This window comes from Heterodontus francisci, chromosome 1 (genome assembly GCF_036365525.1).
Source record: "Heterodontus francisci isolate sHetFra1 chromosome 1, sHetFra1.hap1, whole genome shotgun sequence".
Lineage (NCBI taxonomy): Eukaryota > Metazoa > Chordata > Chondrichthyes > Heterodontiformes > Heterodontidae > Heterodontus > Heterodontus francisci.
In genome coordinates, this window is record NC_090371.1 from 87560909 (window position 1) to 87582283 (window position 21375).

The 21375-nt window shown below is 44.4% G+C and overlaps 1 protein-coding gene across 1 annotated transcript in view; it reads left to right on the plus strand.

Annotated features, from left to right (window-relative positions):
• The window catches only part of LOC137370623 (protein unc-13 homolog B-like), a 783931-nt gene that overhangs the window by 613099 nt on the left and 149457 nt on the right, over positions 1-21375 (plus strand). The window contains exons 23-24 of the mRNA XM_068032730.1: positions 2054-2188; positions 5882-6015. Of these exons, the coding sequence (XP_067888831.1) occupies positions 2054-2188; positions 5882-6015 (269 nt within the window). The remainder of the gene's footprint in view (positions 1-2053; positions 2189-5881; positions 6016-21375) is intronic.

Here is a 21375-nt window from a genome sequence, read left to right on the forward strand (position 1 = left end):
TCAAAGCGCGCCACCGCGAGGTGCGACGCGCAAATAAAGTTCAGCCCTATGACGCAAACCTTGGGCATTGGGCCATCAATGCTCCAAGCTGACTGCTGTCTACAAGTCAAACTTCATCACAACACTAGATCTCAGACTTTAACTGTGGATTCTCTCATATAATTTTCTCCCTGTCCCCAGTTTATGACCAAGATTTACCGATTAGGCACACTACAGCCTGCCGGACTGAACATTGAGTTCAATAATTTCAGAGCATGATGGGTCTCCCATTTTACCTTTATTTTTAGTTATTTTTTTCTTTTTCCTTTTTTTCATATATGTATTTTTTGTGTTTATTTTATTTCATCTTAATTTGTTCAATTTGCTTACCCACTGTTTTTGTTGATGTTTGTACTTGCGGCTGTTCAATTTTCAGTCCGTTAACACTCTCTCTGTACTAATGCTTTGTCTTTCAACACACCATTAACATATTGTTTGCCTTTGCTCCACGACCTTCTGGTCAGCTATTCTGTGACCTTGTCCTATCTACACCTTCTCCTTTGTTATCTCTTGCCCCACCCCCGCTTTACTTGCTTATAACCTTTGGCATTTCTAATATTTGCCAGTTCTGAAGAAGGGTCACTGACCTGAAACTTTAACTCTGCTTCTGTCTCCACAGATGCTGCTAGACCTGCTGAGTATTTCCAGCATTTCTTGTTTTTATTATGACCAAGACAAGTCTGTCCTAACCCTTGCCATGCCTCTGCAACTTGAATTCCCTTCGTATTTATTTTTGTACGTATTATGGCTGCTGCTCTGCTTCCAAGCCCATTACTTGTAGCTCCCCTTTTTTTCTTTTGGCCTGACTGAGGCTCTTTTCTGTCTCCCAGCCAATTCACCTTCAATTTCTCTCCTGTAAGGTACTTTCCACTCTCCTAATCCCCAATTCTGCTAATAACTACACTTCTGCTGCTTTTTCAGGCTTAAATCCCCCTGGATAAGCTCATAGCTATCCTCTGTGCCTCTTCGTATTCTTCAAAGGGTGCTTCAAAGCATTTATGGCTATTTCTTTATGAACAGCAATCCTGATTGCCCCATTCTGTCTTGCTGATCTTCCCACCCAGCATACCCACTCGGGACACGTGTCACCAACCTTCCTATCCCATTCACCCACCCCCTCTTCAGACTCTGCTTTTAGGTCAACAAAACCGCCTCTTACCACATTTCTCTCAAGAATTCCATTCATTCTCGAGCAAGGTCTTTGCCATCTGCCAGCTTATTGTGGACAATTGCTATGGCATTATGGTTTTGACTGAATCTTGTCTCACAGGTGGCAAAACCTTGCCCTTCACTGAGCTTCCCTGTCTGGCTATATTTTCCACCATCTATCCCAGCTAAGCCACTGCTGCAGTGGCTGTTCTCACCAAATCTCACCTTTGTCTTTCTCCTTACTCCTCTGGCACCTTCTCCTCCTTTGAGAGCCACACTGTGACCACTAAAAGGGACAATGCTCGCCTGATCTGGGTCTCACCCAATGTTCATCATCCTGATCTGAGTTGTGCACAATAAGGAATTTCAGGGCTCAGATATATAACAGTATGTAACTAAGGCTGTTTCTTTCTGCTTCTTGGCAGATTTATTGTGTGCTGTGGAGAGCTGTATGATAGCATCCTGTCTAATTTCCAGTTGACAACACATCAAACCACCTATGGACTATTTTTTTTGAGAAAGAAGTCTTTATTGGTCCTCACTGCAGGGTGTACTCAGCCAGTTTTTAATGTCACAATATGAGTATTTTGACAAGTATGACTTTATAGTACAGTAATGTGACAGCTACAACTGTGCCCTGCACCACTTGGAGTGATCCCTGTAGTCATTTGATTTATATTTTGTTATAACATTGCTGCTGTTTTTTTAGTTGAACTGAATTTAATTAAAAATATTAAAATATCAATGTCTTTTATTTGCTTTTCCCTCTAATTTTGTTTGAACCTTTTACAGATATTCATTTCCAGTGTTAAGTACTAGAACACATAAAAAAAAAGTGAAACATCCATAATTTTTTTTTGTTTAGGTGCAAGAATTGCAGAGCCCACCTCGAGCCAGTCAAGTGGTGAAGGACTGTGTGAAAGCTTGCCTCAATTCCACCTATGAATATATTTTCAACAATTGTCATGAACTGTACAGTCGAGAATATCAGACTGATCCAGTAAGTGACAAATTTAATAATCACTTTGCAAGCTCACAAAATATTTCAAGTTTTAAAGTTTAAGGATGTGTGAAGCATTCATTATTTAGGCTACAATTCTAACCTCACAGCACTGATAGAGGATATGCTGCTGCACCAAGGCATTGTGGCAGTGGAGGAAAGTTGGGGATTTTTTAATATGTACATCATGCATTAACAAGCAGAGTGAAGCCATTCCTTGAGCTTGCAAAACAGATGGCAAAATACCAGTGGCCCAGCTGGAAGTAATAGAGAATTTGTCAGCTACGATACCTCCCTCTATAGCTTGGAGATTAGGGCTGAAAACAAAATGATTACCAGCTAGCTGCTCATTTCCTTCCGAAGAAAAGCTCACAGGGACGTGACGCCCCAATCGATCAAGTAAAATTCGAAGTATCAAAAACTTGTAATCAAGTAGAGCCCTTAAACCAGACAAATTTCCTGTTAAATTCCACAGAACCCAAACTGATCCTTCTATTAATGAGGCTCCTCAATGACATATTGGGTGAGCTTATACTGGCCCCTGAGTGGTGGGCTGGGAGGTGGGGGGCTGGTAAAATGCTGGGAGTTGCGTTGGGAGGGCTCCCTGACGCAGTCCTGCTGCCAGGGCATTTATCAGTGGTGAGAACAGCTGCGGCTCGGCCGACCGAAGGCACGTGGCCAATTTTGAATAATCAAAGGCCCAATCAAGGCACCCCCCCCCCCCGCCCCCCCACAGCATTACCCCTCTGATCATTTTTATTTGTTTGTGGGATGTGGGCATTGCTAGCTAGACCAGCATTTATTGCCCATCCATAATTGCCCTAGAACTGAATGGCTTGCTAGGCCATTTCAGAGGGCAGTTAAGAGTCTACCACATTGCTGTGAGTCTGGAGTCACATGTTGGCCAGACCAGGTAAGAACTGCAGATTTCCTTTCCTAAAGGACATTACTCAACCAGATGGGTTTTTACAATAATCGACAATGGTTTTGGTTTCATGGTCATCATTAGACGAGCTTTTTAATTCCAGATTTATTAATTGAATTCAAATTTCATCATTTGCCATGGTTGGATTCGAACCAATGTACCCAGAGCATTAGCCTGGGCTCTGGATTACTAGTCCAGTGACATTATCACTACGCCACCACCTCCCCCTGTCCCCCTGGTGCCGGGGCCTACATGCCTGGTGGCAGAGAAGTGATTTGTCTTTCTTCCCTGTGAGGGAGCCTCAAACTGGAGGTGCCCTCCCGTTTTCCTTGCAGACTCAGCAGCGGCTATTCTCTTGTTGGCGCTGCCAAGTCTGCAGAGCTGCTAGTCCTCTGATTGGGCCAGCAGTGTAGAGAGTTGGCCTGCCATCCTTAATTGGATGGCGGGCCCAGCAGCAGCCAATTGAGGCCGCCGGTGGGATAATTGCTGCCGCGGTCCCGCTGCCCACCCGTATTTGGTCCCGACAATGGGACTTAAAATCCCAGCATTGCCTCAATTTGGCCACAATAGGAAGAACAACCACTTTTATTATATAGTCCTTTAATATATTAAACATTCCAAGGTGCTTCACAGAGGAGAAATGGTCGGCAAGCAGGAGTGCAAATATATATAACATGTAACTGTGAAATTCATTTATTTTCTTTGATCTTACCAAACTTTTCTGACCAAATAAAATAGAGAAACAATATGGTATAATTGTGATTTGCTGGTATTTAATTCTCTTGACCATATTATTAGGGAAATGTTGCACAGAGTAATAACTAAGTTTCATTTTTATTTGTTCATGGGATGTGGGCATCGCTAGCAAGGCCAGCATTTATTGCTCATCCCTGATTGTCTTTGAGAAGGTGGTGATGAGCTGCCCTCTGGAATCATTGCAATTCCATATGGGGTAGGTACACCAATAGTGCTGTTAAGAAGGGAGTTCCAGCATTTCAACCCAGCGACAGTGAAGGAACGGCGATATAGTTCCAAGTCAGGATGGTGTGTGGTTTGGAGGGAATATTGCAGGTTGTGGTGTTCCCATGCATCTGCTGCCCTTGTCCTTCTAGGTGATAGAGGTTGCGTGTTTGGAAGGTGCTGTCAAAGGAATCTTGATGAGTTGCTGCAGTGCATCTTGTAGATGGTACACACTGCTGCCACTGTGTGTCGGTGGTGAAGGGAGTGAATGTTGAAAGTGGTGGATGGGGCGCCAATCAAGCAGGTTGCTTTGTCCTGGATGGTGTTGTGCTTCTTGAGTGTTGTTGGAACTGCATCCATCCAGGCAAGTGGAGAGTATTCTATCACACTCCTAGCTTGTGCCTTGTAGATGATGGACAGGCTTTGGGGAGACGGGAGGTGAGTTACTCGCCGCAGAATTCCCAGCCTCTGACCTGCTCTCATAGCCACAGTATTTATGTGGCTTGTCCAGTCCTGTTCAGTTCCTGGTCGATGGTAACCCCCAGGATGTTGATATTGGGGGATTCAGTGATGGTAATGCCATTGAGCATCCAGGGAGATGGTTAGATTTTCTCTTGTTTGAGATGGTCGTTGCCTGGCACTTGTGTAACGCGAATGTTACTTGCCACTTATCAGCCCAAGCCTGGATGTTGTCCAGTTCTTGCTGCATCTGGACACGGGCTGCTTCATTATCTGAGGAATCGCAAATGGTGCTGAGCATTGTGCAATCATCAGCGAACATCCCCACTCCTGACCTTCTGATGGAGGGAAGGTCATTGATGAATCAGCTGAAGATGGTTGGGCCTAGGACACTACCCTGAGGAACTCCTGCAGTGATGTCCTGGGACTGAGATGATTGACCTTCAACAACCACAACCTTTGTGCTGGGTATGACTCCAACCAGTGGAGAGTTTTCCCCCCGATTCCCATTGACTCCAGTTTTGTTAGGGCTCCTTGATGCCATACTCGATCAAATGCTGCCTTGATGTCAAGGACAGTCCCTCTCGCCTGACCTCGAGTTCAGCTCTTTTGTCCATGTTTGGACATGTTTGTTTGTAATGAGGTCAGGAGCGGAGTGGCCCTGGTGGAACCCAAACTGAGCATCACTGAGCAGGTTATTGCTGAGCAACTGCCACTTTAGCACTGTCAACGACCCCTTCCATCACTCTGCTGATAATTGAGAGTAGACTGATAAGGCGGTAATTGGCCAGGTTGGATTTGTCATGCTTTTTGTGTACAGGACATATTTGGGCAATTTTCCACAGTTAGGTAGATGCCAATGTTGTACACATTGCAAGAATTTTTTTTAAGTCCTGGTGCAATGCCTGCTCTGTGCAAGTTGTTCAATTTAGTCAGAATGGTAAAAGGGATGTGGAAGTTGGCCTCAGCTCACTGGCATTTGGAAACAGAAAGTCACCCAGTGCTCATGTTCCTGGTAACCACCCTCAATAGAAAAGCCCAAGTTATGACAGGATTAGTTGTAGTGGAGTGGACTATCAATAGCGTCTTGGTTTGCATATGTAGAATGGCCATTTATGTAGTGAACACCTGGGGAACTGTACTTCACCGAGTAGGGGTAAAGGGCAGAAAATTGGTAGTATGTAACAAAAAACTTCTGTGCTCGTCAAGGTGCAGGATGTTGGTACTGGGTAATAGGATGCCAAAGTACAACTGATGAGTTGGCAAGTTTCAGCTATGCATTTCTTCAGCTCCATCTTTTTGCCAGGTTTTCAATGTTTTAAATACTGTGCATGTTTCTTCTTTCATAGAACAAAAAGCAAGAACTGCCTCCTGAGGAGCAGGGACCCAGTATAAAGAATTTGGATTTCTGGCCTAAACTCATCACTCTTATAGTCTCCATTATTGAAGAGGATAAGAATTCATACACTCCAGTCCTTAATCAGTAAGCAGGACTCGCCATAATAATTCCTGTACCGTACAATGAAAACAGTTTAATCTCCTGAGCTGGCACACTAATGGATCAAGTACATTTTGAGCATTGCATGAAAAATTAAAGAGATCTGGGGATCCAAATTGACAATAAATTGAAGCTATCGCAACAATGCACAGTGACAGTGAGTAAAGCAAATTAGATGTTGAGATATATTAAAAGGTCAATATTGAGATGAAATACTGGGGTAATCCTGTCACATTGTAAATCATTGGTGTGACCACTCTTAGAATGCAGAATTAGGATTCAGTTCTGGTCAGTATAGTTCAAGGATATGGTAGCTATTGAAATAGTACAGAAGCGAGCAAGCAAAATAATTGAATTAGGGATTGTATTGTGAGGAAAGATAATGGAGCTTGGGCATGTTCTCACTGGAAAAGAGAAGGCCGAGAAGTGATATGATTGCTATTTTAAGAATTAAGAATTTAAGAATTAAATATTGTGGACAATGACAAGCTGTTTCATCTTGTCCAGAACAGTAGAACTAAATGAACCTGAGCTTGAAGGAAGGAAAATTAAAGACTAATCTGTGGAAACTTTGACCCCGATATTAATGGGGAGGAAATGGGGTGGGTGGGGTGCAGTTTTGCAGTCAGGAAACCCAGAAGAACAGTTTCCCTTCAGGTTCTGCCGAATTTAACGCCAGGATCTGTTTACCATTTTTTGACTCCATTTCTCAGCTGCAGCTAGCCAGATTGACAGGCTGCCTGGCTGGTTGGCAGTTAGCCTGCAGCACCTGGCCATAGCTGAAAGCAGAGAAGATGGAGAGAGAGAGATCATGGATCGGGGGAAGCATCCATGGTGAGGCCAGAGAGATCAGGGATTGGGACACCAGTGGGGTCCCACAGAAATTGTGGATTGGGAGGGCATTGATAGGGGGCCCGGAGAGATCAGAGGGGGGACCCTAAATGGGAGGGGGCCCAGAGGGGGCTGTGAATGACATCAGGAAGGCATGAGCGGTCCAATTGCTGAGGAGGTTAACAAGCTTGCGCGATGTATCAGGACTTTGTAGGGTCAGCTGGGTTGAGATTGCTTAAATCATGCCCCGATAAGATTATTCCCACTTTACAATAGTGACTACACTTCCAAAGCGATTTACAGCCAATGAAGTACTTTTGAACGTCCTGAGGTCTTGAAAGGTGCTGAATGAATGGAAGTCTTTTTGCTCGTGATCATTAGCGTTGTCTAATTTATTTTTCCTATTTTTGAACTTTGTAGGTTTTTTTTACAGTGGAGTAGCTTATTAGCCCACTTCAGAAGACATGAAGAATCGAGCACATAGTGTTTGTCAGATTGAAGTCATGTGTAGGCAGAGATGGAAAGCTCCCTTTGCTGAAGGACATTGCTGAATCAAGTTTTTATGCAAATCTGACAGCTTTCCTGGTTATCTTTTTGGTATCAGCTCATAAAGTACTAGATGTGTTGTACATACTAGGGTCGCAAAATTCGGCTCTGTAGCGCCCATAGTTTTGATAGTCGGGTGCCATTTTGTTTTTAAAATATTGTGGTGTGCCTCAGCCCTTGACTTTGACCAACAGATATAAGGTACTTGCTAGCCGTGTGGATGAGAACAAGGGCTACAGGGTGAATAGGCAAACATAAGAAATAGAAGCAGGAGTAGGCTAATCGGCCCCTCAAACCTGCTCTGCCATTCAGTAAGATCATGGCTGATCTGTTGTGGTCTCAACTCCACTTTCCTGCCTCCCCCATTAACCCTGACTTTCTTGTAGACCATAAATTTGTCTGACTCAGCTTTGAATATATTCAATGTCCCAGCCTTCACTGCTTTCTGAGGTAGAGATCCCAAAGATTAACCACCCTCTGAAAGAGGAAATTCCTCCTCATCTCCGTCTTAAATGGGAGATCCCTTATTCTGAAACTGTGCCCCCTAGTTCTAGATTTCCCCCAAGAGGGGAAACATCCTCTCAGCATCTACCCTGTCAAGCCCCATCAAAATCTTAAATATTTCAATAACATTACCTCTCATTCTTCTAAACTCCAAGAGTATAGGCCCAACCTGCTCAACCTTTCCTCATAAGACAACCCCTTCATCCCAGGAATCAGCCTAGTGAACCTTCTCTGAACTGCTTCCAATGCAAGTATATCCCTCCTTAAATAAGGAGACCAAAACTATATGCAGTCCTCTCTCTAGGTGTGGTCTCACCAACACCCTGTACAATTGTAGCAAGACTTTCCTACTTTTATACTCCATCCCCCTTGCAATAAAGGCCAACATTCCATTTGCCTTCCTAATTACTTGCTGTACCTGCATTCCAACTTCTTGTGATTCATGTACGAGAACACCCAGATCCCTCTTTACGGCAGCATTCTGTAGTCTCCATTTACAGGAGGAAGGGGATGGTGGCATAGTGGTAATGTAACTGGGCTGATGATACTGGGCCCTGATTAATGCTGTGGGGGCACGAGTTCAAATCCCACCATGGCTGCTGGTGGATTTTAAATTCAATTATTTAATAAATCTAGAATAAAAAGCTACAGTAATGGTGACCATGAAACTGTTGGATTGTCGTAAAATCTCATCTGGTGCACTAATGCCCTTTAGGGAAGGAAATCTGCTGTCCTTATCTGGTTTGGCCTATATGTGACTCCAGACCTAAAGCAATGTGGTTGACTTTTAATTGCCCCCTGGAATAGCCTAGCGAACCACTCAGCTGTACCAAATCACGACAGAAAAGTCAAAAAAGAATAAAACTGACAGACCAGCTGGCACCGGAAATAACAATGGCACACCATGCGCACTTGACCCTGCAAAGTCCTCCTTACTAACATAGAGTGATACAGCACTGAAACAGCCCCTTCAGCCCACCGAGTCTGTGCCGACCATCAACCACCCATTTAAACTCATCCTACATTAATCCCATATTCCCTACCACATCCCCACCTTCCCTCAATTCTCCTACCACCTTCCTACACTAGGGGCAATTTACAATGGCCAATTTGCCTGTCAACCTGCAAATCTTTGGCTGTGGGAGGAAACCGGAGCACCCGGTGGAAACCTACGCGGTTACAGGGAGAACCTGCAAACTCCACACAGGCAGTACCCAGAACTGAACCCGGGTCACTGAAGCTATGCGGCTGCAGTGCTAGCCACTGCACCACTGTGCCGCCCAACATCTGGGGACTTGTGCCAAAATTAGGAGAGCTGTCCCACATATTAGTCAAGCAACATCCTGACATAGTCATACTCACTGAATCATACTTTACGGTCAATGTCCCCGACTCCTCCATCACCATCCCTGCATCTGTCCTGCTGGCACGAGAGATGGCGACACAGCGATATACAGTTGGGAGGGAGTTGCCCTGGGAGTCCTTAACATTGAATCTGGACCCCATGAAGTCTCATGGAATCAGGTCAAACATGGGCAAGGAAACCACCTACTAATTACCACCGACTCCTCTCCCTCAGCTGATGAATCAGTACTCCTCCATGTTGAACACCACTTGGAACAAGCACTGAGGGTAGCAAGGGCACAGAATGTACTCTGGGTGGGGACTTCAGTGCCCATCGCCCAGAGTGGCTTGGTAGCACCGTGACTGACCGAGCTTGCCGAGACCTGAAGGACATATCTGGCAGACCGGGCATGTGGCAGATGGTGAGGGAACCAACATGAGGAAAAAATCTACTTGGCCTCACCCTCACCAATCTACCTGCCACAGATGCATCTGTCCATGCCACTATCGATAGGAGTGACCTGCGCACAGTCCTTGTGGAGATGAAGTCCGATTTGACACTGCGGATACCATCCATCGTGTTAGCACTACCACAGTGCTAAATAGGATAGATTCAGAACAGATCTAACAGCTCAAAACTGGGCATCCATGAGGTGCTGTGACCATTAGCAGTAGCAGAATTATATTCAACCACAATCAGTAACCTTATACCCCTCACTCTGCTATTATCATCAAGCCAGGGGAGCAACCCTGGTTCCATGAAGAGTGCAGGAGAACATGCCAGGAGCAGCACCAGGCATACCTAAAAATGAGGTGCCAACCTGGTGAAGCTACAGCACAGAACTACATGCATGCTTAACAGCGGAAGCATCATGCGATAGAGCTAAGCAGTCCCAGAACCAATGGATCAGATCAAATCTCTGCAGCCCTACCATATCCAGTCACGAATGGTGGTGGACAACTAGATAACTAAGGGGAGGTGGAGGCTGCAAAAACATCCCCATCCTCGATGATAGGGGAGTCCAGAACGTCCGTGCAAAAGACAAGACTAAGACATTTGCAACCACCTTCAGCTAGAAGTCCCAAGTGGATGATCCATTTTGGCCTCCTCCTGAGGTCCCCAGCATCACAGATGCCAGTCTTCAACCAATTTGATTCATCCACGAAATAGCGAGAAATGGATCAAGGCACTGGATACAGCAAAGAGGCTGGGCCCTGGCAACATCTCGGCAGTAGGATTGAAGACTTGTGCTCCAGAACTAGCCATGCTGTTCCAGTACTGCCACAACACTGGCACATACCCGACAATGTGTGGATAATTACCCAGCTATGTCCTGTCCATAAAACGCAGGACAAATCCAATGCGGGCAATTACCGCCCTATCAGTCAACTCTCGATCATCAGCAAAGTGATGGAAAGTGTCGTCGACAGTACTCACACAGCAATAACTTGCTCACTGACGCTCAGTTTGGGTTCCGCCAGAGCCACTCAGCTCCTGACCTCATTACAGTCTTGGTCCAAATATGGACAAAAGAGCTGAATTCCAGAGGTGAGGTGAGAGTAACTGTCCCTGACATCTAGGCAGTATTTGACCGAGTGTGGCATCAAGGAGCCCTAGAAAAATTGAAGTCAATGGGAATCGGGGAAAACTCTCCACTGGTTGGAGACATACCTAGCACAAAGGAAGTTGTTTGAGGCCAAACATCTAATCCCCATGACTTCTAGAAAAAATAATTCGGGACAAAATCAACAGTCACATGGACAAATGTGAGTTAATTAAGGAAAGCCAGCATGGATTTCTTAAGGGAAAATCATGTTTAACTAACTTGCTGGAGTTTTTTTGAGGAGCTAACAGAGAGGGTTGATGAGGGCAATGCAGTTGATGTGGTGTACATGGACTTTCAAAGGCATTTGATACAGTGCCACACAACAGACTTGTGAGCAATCTTGTAGCTCATGGAATAAAAGGGATGGTAGCAACATGGATATGAAATTGGATGAGTGACAGGAAACAAAGAGTAGGGGTTAATGAATGTTTGTCGGGCTGGAGAAAGGTTTGTAGTGGAGTTCCCCATGGGGTAAATGGAAAAGTCCTGGGGAAAATTGATGTCCAGAGAGATTTGGGTGTTCAGGTCCACTGTTCCCTGAAGGTGGCAACGCAGGTAAATAGAGTGGTCAAGAAGGCATACGGCATGCTTTCCTTCATCGGACGGGGCATTGAGTACAAGAGTTGGCAGGTCATGTTACAGTTGTATAGGACTTTGGTTCGGCCACATTTGGAATACTGCGTACAGTTCTGGTCGCCACATTATCAAAAGGATGTGGATGCTTTGGAGAGGGTGCAGAGGAGGTTCACCAGGATGTTGCCTGGTATGGAGGGCGCTAGCTATGAAGAGAGGTTGAGCAGATTAGGATTATTTTCATTAGAAAGACGGATGTTGAGGGGGGACCTGATTGAGGTGTACAAAATCATGAGAGGTATAGACAGGGTGGATAGCAAGAGGCTTTTTCCCAGAGTGGGGGTTTCAATTACTAGAGGACACGAGTTCAAAGTGAAAGGGGAAAAGTTTAGGGGGGATATGCGTGGAAAGTTCTTTACGCAGAGGGTGGTGGGCACCTGGAACGCATTGCCAGCGGAGGTGGTAGATGCGGGCACGATGGAGTCTTTTAAGATGTATCTAGACAGATACATGAATGGGCAGGAAGAAAAGAGATACAGAACCTTAGAAAATAGGCGACATGTTTAGAGAGAGGATCTGGATCGGCGCAGGCTTGGAGGGCCAAAGGGCCTGTTCCTGTGCTGTAATTATCTTTGTTCTTTGTTCTTTGTTCTTTGGGTCAGTGTTGGGACCCTTGCTGTTCCTGATATATTTTAATGACCTAGACCTTGGTGTACAGGGCACAAAGTTTGCAGATATACAAAACTTGGAAACATTGTGAACTGTGAGGAGGATAGTGTAGAACTTCAAAAGGACATGGACAAGTTGGTGGAATGGGCAGACAGGTGGCAGATGATGTTCAATGCAGAGAACTGTGAAGTGATTCATTTTGGTAGCAAGAGCATGGAGAGACAATATAGAATAAAGGGTACAATTCTAAAGGGGGTGCAGGAGCAGAGGGACCAAGGTGTATATGTGCATAAGTCATTGAAGGTGGTCAGACATGTTGAGAGAGCGGTTAATAAAGCATACAGTATCCTGGGCTTTATTAATACGGGCATACAGTACAAGAGCAAGGAAGTTATGTTGAACTTGTATAAGACACTAGTTCGGCCTCAGCTGGAATATTGCGTCCAATTCTGGGCACTGCACTTGAAGAAAGACGTGAGGGCATTAGAGAGAGTACAGAAAAGATTCACGAGAATGATTCCAGGGATGAGGAATTTCAGTTATGAAGATAGATTGGAGAAGTTAGGACTGTTTTCCTTTGAGAAGAGAAGGCTGAGAGGTGATTTGATAGAGGTATTCAAAATCATGAGGGGTCTGGACAGAGTAGATAGAGAGAAACTGTTCCCACTCATGAAAGGATTGAGAGCGAGGGCACAGATTTAAAGTATTTGGTAAGAGAAGCAAAAGTGACATGAAGAAAACATTTTTTACACAGCGAGTGGTTGAGGTCTGGAATGCGTTGCCTGAGAACATGGTGGAGGTAGGTTCAATTGAAGCATTCAAAAGGGAATTAGACAGGTATTTGAAAAGGAAGAATGTGCAGGGAGAAGACAGGGGAATGGAACTGAGGGCTAGTGTGGAAATGATGGGTCGAATGGCCTCCTTCTGCACTGTAACAATTCTGTGATTCTTAGAAGTTTTATTACATTAAAGGTGCTGCATAAATGTAAGTTGTTGTTGTAGTAAACATATGTTGCACTTTCTCTAGGGCAATTGTATCCTTCCTTAGATAAGGAGAAAAAAAATGTACACAGTATGCCAGATGTGGTCTCAGCAAAGCAGTGTATAAATGCAGCAAGACTTCCTACTCTTATACTGAAACCCCCCTGCAGTAAACCCTAACATACCATTTGCCTTGTGATTTGCTTTCTGTACCTGCATGTTAACCTTCTGTAATTCATGTACAAGGTCCTCTAAATCCCTCTGAAACCAACATTTACGAGTCTCTCACTTTTTAGGTGCCGCAAGATGGGATTAGATTGGGAGGCTACCTTTCTCGGCTGGCACAGACATGATGGGCTGAATGACCTGCTTCTGTGCTGTAATTTTTCTATGGTTCTAACTCAGGGTAGTGTCCTAGGCCCAACCATCTTCAGCTGCTTCATCAGTTGCCTTCCCTCCAACATAAGGGCAGAAGAGGGGATATTTGCTGATGATTGACAGTGTTCAGTACCATTGCAGACTCCTCAGATACTGAAGCAGCCCGTGTCCATATGCCGCAAGACCTGGACAACATTCAGACTTCGGCTGATAAGTAGCAAGTAACACTTACACCACACAAGTGTCAGGCAATGACCATCTCCAACAAGACAGAATCTAACCATCTCCCCTTGGCATTACCATCGCTGAATCCACCACCATCAACATCCTGGGGGTTACCAGTGACCAGAAACTTAACTGGAGCAGCCACATAAATACAAGAGTGGTTCAGAGGCTAGGAATTTTGCAGTGAGTAACTCACCTCCTGACTCCCCAAAACGTGTCCACCACCTACAAGGCACAAAAAGGCACAAGTCAGGAGTGTGATGGAATACTCTCCACTTGCCTGGATGAGTGCAGCTCCAACAACACTCAAGAGGCTCGACACCACCCAGGACAAAGCAGCCCATTTGATCGGCACCCTTCCACCGACTTAAATGCTCACTCTCTCCACCACCAGTGTACAGTGGCAGCAGTGTGTACCATTTTCAAGATGCACTACAGCAATCGCCAAGCCTGCTTCGACTGTACCTTCCAAACCCACGACCTCTACCACCTAGAAGGACAAGGGCAGCAGATGCATGTAAACACCACCACCTGCACGTTCCCCTCCAAGCCAGGTGCCATCCTGACTTGGAGCTATATTGCTGTTCCTTCACTGTCGCTGGGTCAAAAACCTCAAACTCCCTTCCTAACAGCACTGCGGGTGTACCTACACCACATGAACTGCAGCAGTTCATAAAAGTTGCTCACCATCACCTTCTCAAAGGTAATTAGGGATGGGTAACAAATGCTGGCCTTACCAGCAATGCTCACATCAAAGAAAGCATTCAAAAAATTCTGCTTTTCTATTCTTCCTAGAAAAGTGGTTAACCTCACATTTTCCCACATTATACTCCATCTGCCAAATTTTTGCCTATGCACTCAACCTATCGCATCCCTTGGAAAATTCTTTGTGTCCTCCTCACAAATTGCTTTCTCACCTATCTTTGTATCGTCAACAAATTTGGCAACAATACATTCTGTCCCTTCATCCAAGTCATTAATATAGATTGTAAACAGTTGGGGCCCCAGCATTGATCGCTGTGGCACCTCACTAGTTACAGTTTGCCAACCTTAAAATTCGACATTTATACCAACTCTCTGTTTCCTGTTAGTTAGCTAATTCTCTATCCATGTTAATATATTATCCCCAACACCATGAGCTCATATTTTGTGCAGTAACCTTTTATATGGCACCTTATCGAATCCTTTTTGGAAATCCAAATACACTACAACTACTGGTTCCCCTTTATCCACCTTGCTTGTTACACCCTCAAAGAACTCTAATAAATTTGTAAAACAAGATTTCCCTTTCATAAAACCAGATGGACTCTGCTTGAATGTATTATAATTTTCTAAATTTCTTTCTGCTATTTCCTTCATAATGGGTTCCATTATTTTTGCAATGACAGACGTTAGGTTAACTGGCCTGTCGTTTTCTGCTTTCTGTCTCCCTCATTTCTTGAATCAGCACATTACATTTGTGGTTTTCCAATCCGTTGGGACCTTTCCAGAATCGAGGGAATTTTGGAAAGTTAGAACCAATACATCCACTATCTCTGCAGCCAGTTCTTTTAAGACCCTAGGATTCAGGCCATCAGGTCCAGGGGACTTGTCTGCCTTTAGCCCCATTAGTTTTCCTAGTACTTTTTCTCTAGTGATAGGAATTGTTTTAATTCCCTCCCTCCCTTTTTCCGCTTGACTTTCTCCTATTCTTGGGGTGCCTTAAGTGTCTTCCACCTTGAAGACAGATACAAAATTCTTGTTCAAAGCCAGATCAGTGTAGTGATTTGGGTAAAGACAAGCAGAGCGGGACAAGAAGGGACAAAGAGTTTAACATTAATGGTGCATCAGCGAATAAGGTCCATGAAAGAATAGTAGTAAAAAAAAAGTCTCTATCTGAATGCGCAAAGTATTCCCATTAAGATAGATGAACTAGCGGCACAAATAGAGATAAATGGTTTCGATCTAATTGCCAGAGACAGGATTTTCCCCCAATATCGTGCCAGTTTCTTGACACCATTCTGACGGTCAGTGACTTTGCTAAGGAGGATGTAAAGTGGGACCTAACAACCCATCCAATTCAGAGCAATGGCTAATTCAGCTTGTTAATGGACTTGTAAGCTTGTTAAGGGCCAGTTTGCATTTTTTGTGGGAAGGCACAGATTATACGATGGATCTGGAACAGTCGGGGGTGGCAACACATCAGGAATCCAGTCATAGCTCTGCTATTCAATTAGGTGGGCTAATAAAAGGGTGAGGGGGCACTCATCCATTGGCTCACAGTTGCCGTCGGATGAGCAGAGTTAGTGGAGCAAGTGGTCTGTGCATGCTCGGTTAGTGGAAGGGGTCATGAGCCTTCTGGAATCATGGGATCATAAGGGAGGGGGGGTGGAGAGAGGTCCGGAAAGCATTGTGCGTGCAGCTGACTGCAAGCAAGGTAACAGCTGAACATGGGATGAAGGTACTCAGTGACAGGGATGAGTAGTGATGAGGAGCAGTATCCTCAGGAGTCGATGCAGAGCCCTGGGCATGAGGAGGACAGAAGAGAAGAACACCGAACAGGATGGCAACGAGGGCCAGCATCAAGTGCATTGCCCACCAAGAAGCTACTAAGTGACGTCAGCAAATCAGTGCTGCAGAAAACTGTGCCTGTCTAGGCAGATGGTAACTGAGATTTTTGCCCTCATTGAGGAAGACCTCAGACCTCACAATACTGCTCGCCATGCTCTTCCAGTAGCTGTTTAAGTTGCTGTGGCCTTGAACTTCTGGGTCCTTTAAAGGATCAGCTGCGTACCTTGGTGATGCCATTGCATCTCACAGGTTAATGATACCCTTTTTGCTAAAGATGGGCAGCACATACAATTTAAAACAGATGGGGCCTTTCAGGCACAAAGGGCAGAGAGTTTTGCCTCCATCACTGGATTCTTGCAGATACTGGACATCATTGATTGCACCCATGTGGCCATCAAGGTGCCGAGTGAGCAGCCAGTGAGATTGATCAACACTAAGGACTTCCACTTCCTAAACGTTCAGCTGGTATGCAACCACTACAGGAGTTTTATGCATCTGTGCGTTTACTATCCTGGTGCTGCCTTGACGCCTTGATCCTCTGGCAGTCCAAGGTACCGTAGCTATTCATGTCACTGCTGAAACTCAATGGGGACAAGGGAAATCCCTTGAAGAGATAGCAACTCACCCCTTTATGTGACCTTGAAACAGAGGTACAGAGGCGCTATAACCGAAACTATCTGCTCATAAGGACCACCATTGAGTAGGCCATCGAGCTTCTGAAGATGCAGTTCCTGTGCCTGAACTGAGTTGGTGGTGTACTGCAGTATACTCCTGCAAGGGTCTTGTGCATTGGATGGTCTGTTTTGCCCTCCATAACATGTCTCTGCAGAACTTTGTGGACCTTGAAGAGGGTGAAGTGCTAGATTGACAGTTCATTGGAAGAGCAGGGGGAGGGAGGAGGAAGATGCAGATCAAAACGGTGCCTATGCTGTGCAGGAAGGTGGCGGGGCCATCTTAGGACTCAAAGCTCTCATCAGGATGGAGTGAACGCCAGGGCATAGCTGATCAGACACGCTACACCTGAGCACTATTCACCAACAGGAGTGCGTGCTTTGGCACTCACTTCAGTCTGCCTGTGAGAACAAATGCATTAAACACACAACCTTAAATAGTTCCATTCTTACAGACAATGCATAGAACACATCTTTCCAGGGGTCTCAGTGTTCCTGTTCAAAGACCATTGCTTTCCTTCACCATGTCGTCTCTCTTTTCCAGTCTTTCTATTAAAGAATGAAAGCTCACATCATTGATCATGGCTCAACATTTCCAATGATATTGTGGAATTAACTAAGGATAAAGCTAGTTAAGATCTAGTATTGTGTAATGAGGCAGGTTTAATTAGTAACTTCATAGTCGAAAATTCTCTGGGTAAGTTGATCGTAATACAATTGAATTCCTTATTAAGTTTGAGAGCGACATACTCGAGTTCCAAACCGGAATCTTAAAACATGAATAAAGCCAATTATATAGGTATGAGGGGAGAGCTGGCTAAGGGCAATTGAGTAAATAGACTAAAAGGTATGATGGTAAATAACCAATGGGAAACTTTTAAAGAAACAATTCCAAATGTTCCAAAAAGATTCCATGAAAGAAACAAAAACTCAGCAAGAAAGATCCATCTGAGGCTTACTTGGGAAGTTAAGGATAGTATTAGTTTAAAAGATGAGGTTTATAATGTTGTGAAGAATAGTAGTAATCCCGGGGATTGGGAGACTAAAATATTGATTAAAAAAGGAAAAAAAAAATAGAATGACAGTAAACTTGCCAGGAATATAAAAACAAGTTGTAAGAGATTTTACAAGTGTATAAAAAAAGAGTAGCTGGACTAAGCATTGGTGTCTTAAAGGCAGAGACAGGAGAAATTACAGGGCTTGAGGAGATGGTAGAGACATTGAACAAATATTTTATGACTGTTTTCACAGAAGACACAAATTACAGAGCAGAAATAGAGGGTAACCAAGGGGCTAATATGAGTGCGGAACTTAAAGTAATTAAGCTCCAGGGACCCGGGTTCAATTCTGGGTACTGCCTGTGTGGAGTTTGCAAGTTCTCCCTGTGACCGCGTGGGTTTTCACCGGGTGCTCCGGTTTCCTCCCACAACCAAAGACTTGCAGGTTGATAGGTAAATTGGCCATTGTAAATTGCCCCTAGTATAGGTAGGTGGTAGGGGAATATAGGGACAGGTGGGGATGTGGTAGAAATATGGGATTAGTATAAATGGGTGGTTGATGGTCGGCACAGACTCAGTGGGCCGAAGGGCCTGTTTCAGTGCTGTATCTCTAAATAAATAAATAAAAATAAAGAAAGTAACACTGCTATTCAAGAAAGAAGGGAGAGACAAACCAGGGAACAACAGGCCAGTTAGCCTGATATCAGTCATCAAAAAAATGCTGGAATCTATTATTAAGGAAGTCTTAACAATGTACTTAGAAAATCATAGTATGATCAGACAGAGTCAACATGGTTTTATGAAAGGGAAATTGTATTTGATAAATTTATTAGCGTTCTTTGAGGATGTAACTAGTAGGGTCAATAAAGAGGAATCAGTAAATGTAGTATACTTGGATTTCCAGAAGGCATTCAGTAAGATGCCACACAAAATGTGCTCATGGAGTTTGGGGTAATATATTAACATGGATGGAGCATTGATTAGCAGACAGGAAGCAGAGAGAGTCGGGATAAATAGGACATTTTCAAGTTGGCAGGCTGTAACTAGTGGAGTGCCGCAAGGATCAGTGTTGAAGCCTCAGCTATTTACAATCTATATTAATGATTTAGATTAAGAGACCAAGACTAGTGTATCCAAATTTTTTAATGATACAAAGCTAGGTGGGAATGTGAGTTGTGAGGAAGACACAAAGAGGCTGCAAAAAGGTACAGACAGGTTAAGTGAGTGGGCACCAAGATGGCAGATGGAGTATAATGCAGGGAAGTGTGAGGTTACTTGCTTTGGTCTTAAGGATAGAAAAGCAATATATTTTTTAAAAGGTGTGAAACTTCGAAATGTTAATGTTCAGACAGGATATACTTGCATTGTAGGCAGTACAGCAAAGGTTCACTGCATTGATTCCTGAGATGAGAGGGTGGCCCGATAATGAGAGGCTGAGTAAATTGGGCCTATACTCTCTAGAGTTTAGCAGAATGAGAGGTGATCTCATTGAAACACAAGATTCTGACGAGGCTTGACAGGGTAGACACTGAGAGGTTGTTTCCCCTGGCTGGGGAATCTAGAACATGGGGGCACAGTCTCAGAATAAGGGGTCGATCATTTAGGAGAAATGTCTTCACTCAGGGGTTGTGAATCTTTGGAATTGTCTACCCCAGAGGATTGTGGATGCTCCATCATTGAGTATATTTAAGTCTGAGATAGACAGACTTTTGGTCTCTCAGGGAATCAAGGCATATGGGGAGTGGGTGGGAAAGTGAGGCAGAAGATCAGCCATGAGCATATTGAATGTTGGAGCAATCTCAAGGGGCTGTATAGTCCACTGCTGCTTCTATTTTTTACGTTCTTATCTCACAGTTCACCGACCGCTGCTGCGTAAGGGAAGTGATAGATACTCTTTCTGCCAGGAGAGAAGAGTAAAGTGTGCTCTCTCTGACCAGAGGGAAGTAGGCGGAGAATGCCAGGATAGCCTCAGAGTGCAGGGAGCCGTCAACTACACGCGTGTGGCTTTGCTGATGCTGCATCTAAATGCAGAGACATACTGCAACCGCAAAGGGCTCCACTCCCGGAATGTGCATTTGGTGTGCAACCATGCTCAGCACATCATGCAGGTGAATGCAGCAATGATGCCTTTAATCTGCCTTTATTTGGTATTTGGGACAACACATCAAACCTGAGGGTGGCTGCTGGGTGACAAGGGCTACCCGCTGACCATCTGGCTCATGACTCCAGTGTGTAACCCAACCTCATCTGGTCAGCATGTGTATAATGAGACCCATGCTACCACATGAAACATCATCAGTTCGGCATGGTCTGCTGTGTGCTGCATAACCTCACCATCATGAGGGCACAGCCCTTGCCATCACGGATACAGTGAGCAGCTGAGGAGGAAGAAGAGCAGGAGGAAGAAAGTAGGTAATCAACACATAAGAAATGTGGGAAATACTCAGCAGGTCTGGCAGCATCTGTGGAGAGAGAAGCAGAGTTAATGTTTCAGGTCAGTGACCCTTCTTCAGAACTGGCAAATATTAGAAATGTAAAAGGTTATAAGCAAGTAAAGCGGGGGTGGGGCAAGAGATAACAAAGGAGAAGGTATAGATAGGACAAGGTCACAGAATAGCTGACCAGAAGGTCATGGAGCAAAGGCAAACAATGTGTTAATGGTGTGTTGAAAGATAAAGCATTAGTACAGATAGGGTGTTAACGGACTGAAAATTGAACAGCCGCAAGTACAAACATGAAAACAGTGGGTTAGCAAACTGAACAAACTAGGATGAAATAAAATAAAACAAACACAAAAAAATATAAAAAAGAAATGGCCCCCCCATTTTACTTTAATTTTAGTTATTTTTTTCTTTTTCCTTTTTTCTATTTTTTTTGTGTTTGTTTTATTTAATTTCATCTGAGTTTGTTCAGTTTGCTTACCCACTGTTTTTCTTCATGTTGTAGAGATAAGCCAGGGAACTACAGACCAGTGAGTCTCACGTCAGTGGTAGGGAAACTATTGGAGAGAATCTATCACCACTTGGAGAGGCAAAATTTGATTAGGAATAGTCAGCATGGCTTTGTCAGAGGGAGGTCATGCCGAACAAATTTGATTGAATTTTTTGAGCATGTGACCAGGTGTGTAAGAATTAGAATTAGAATTAGAATATTACAGCGCAGTACAGGCCCTTCGGCCCTCGATGTTGCGCCGATCATCTGACCTACACTATTCCATTTACATCCATATGTCTATCCAATGACCACTTAAATGCCCTTAAAGTTGGCGAGTCTACTACTGTTGCAGGCAGGGCGTTCCACGCCCCTACTACTCTCTGCGTAAAGAAACTACCTCTGACATCTGTCCTATATCTTTCACCCCTCAACTTAAAGCTATGTCCCCTCGTGTTTGCCATCCTCATCCGAGGAAAAAGACTCTCACTATCCACCCTATCTAACCCTCTGATTATCTTGTATGTCTCTATTAAG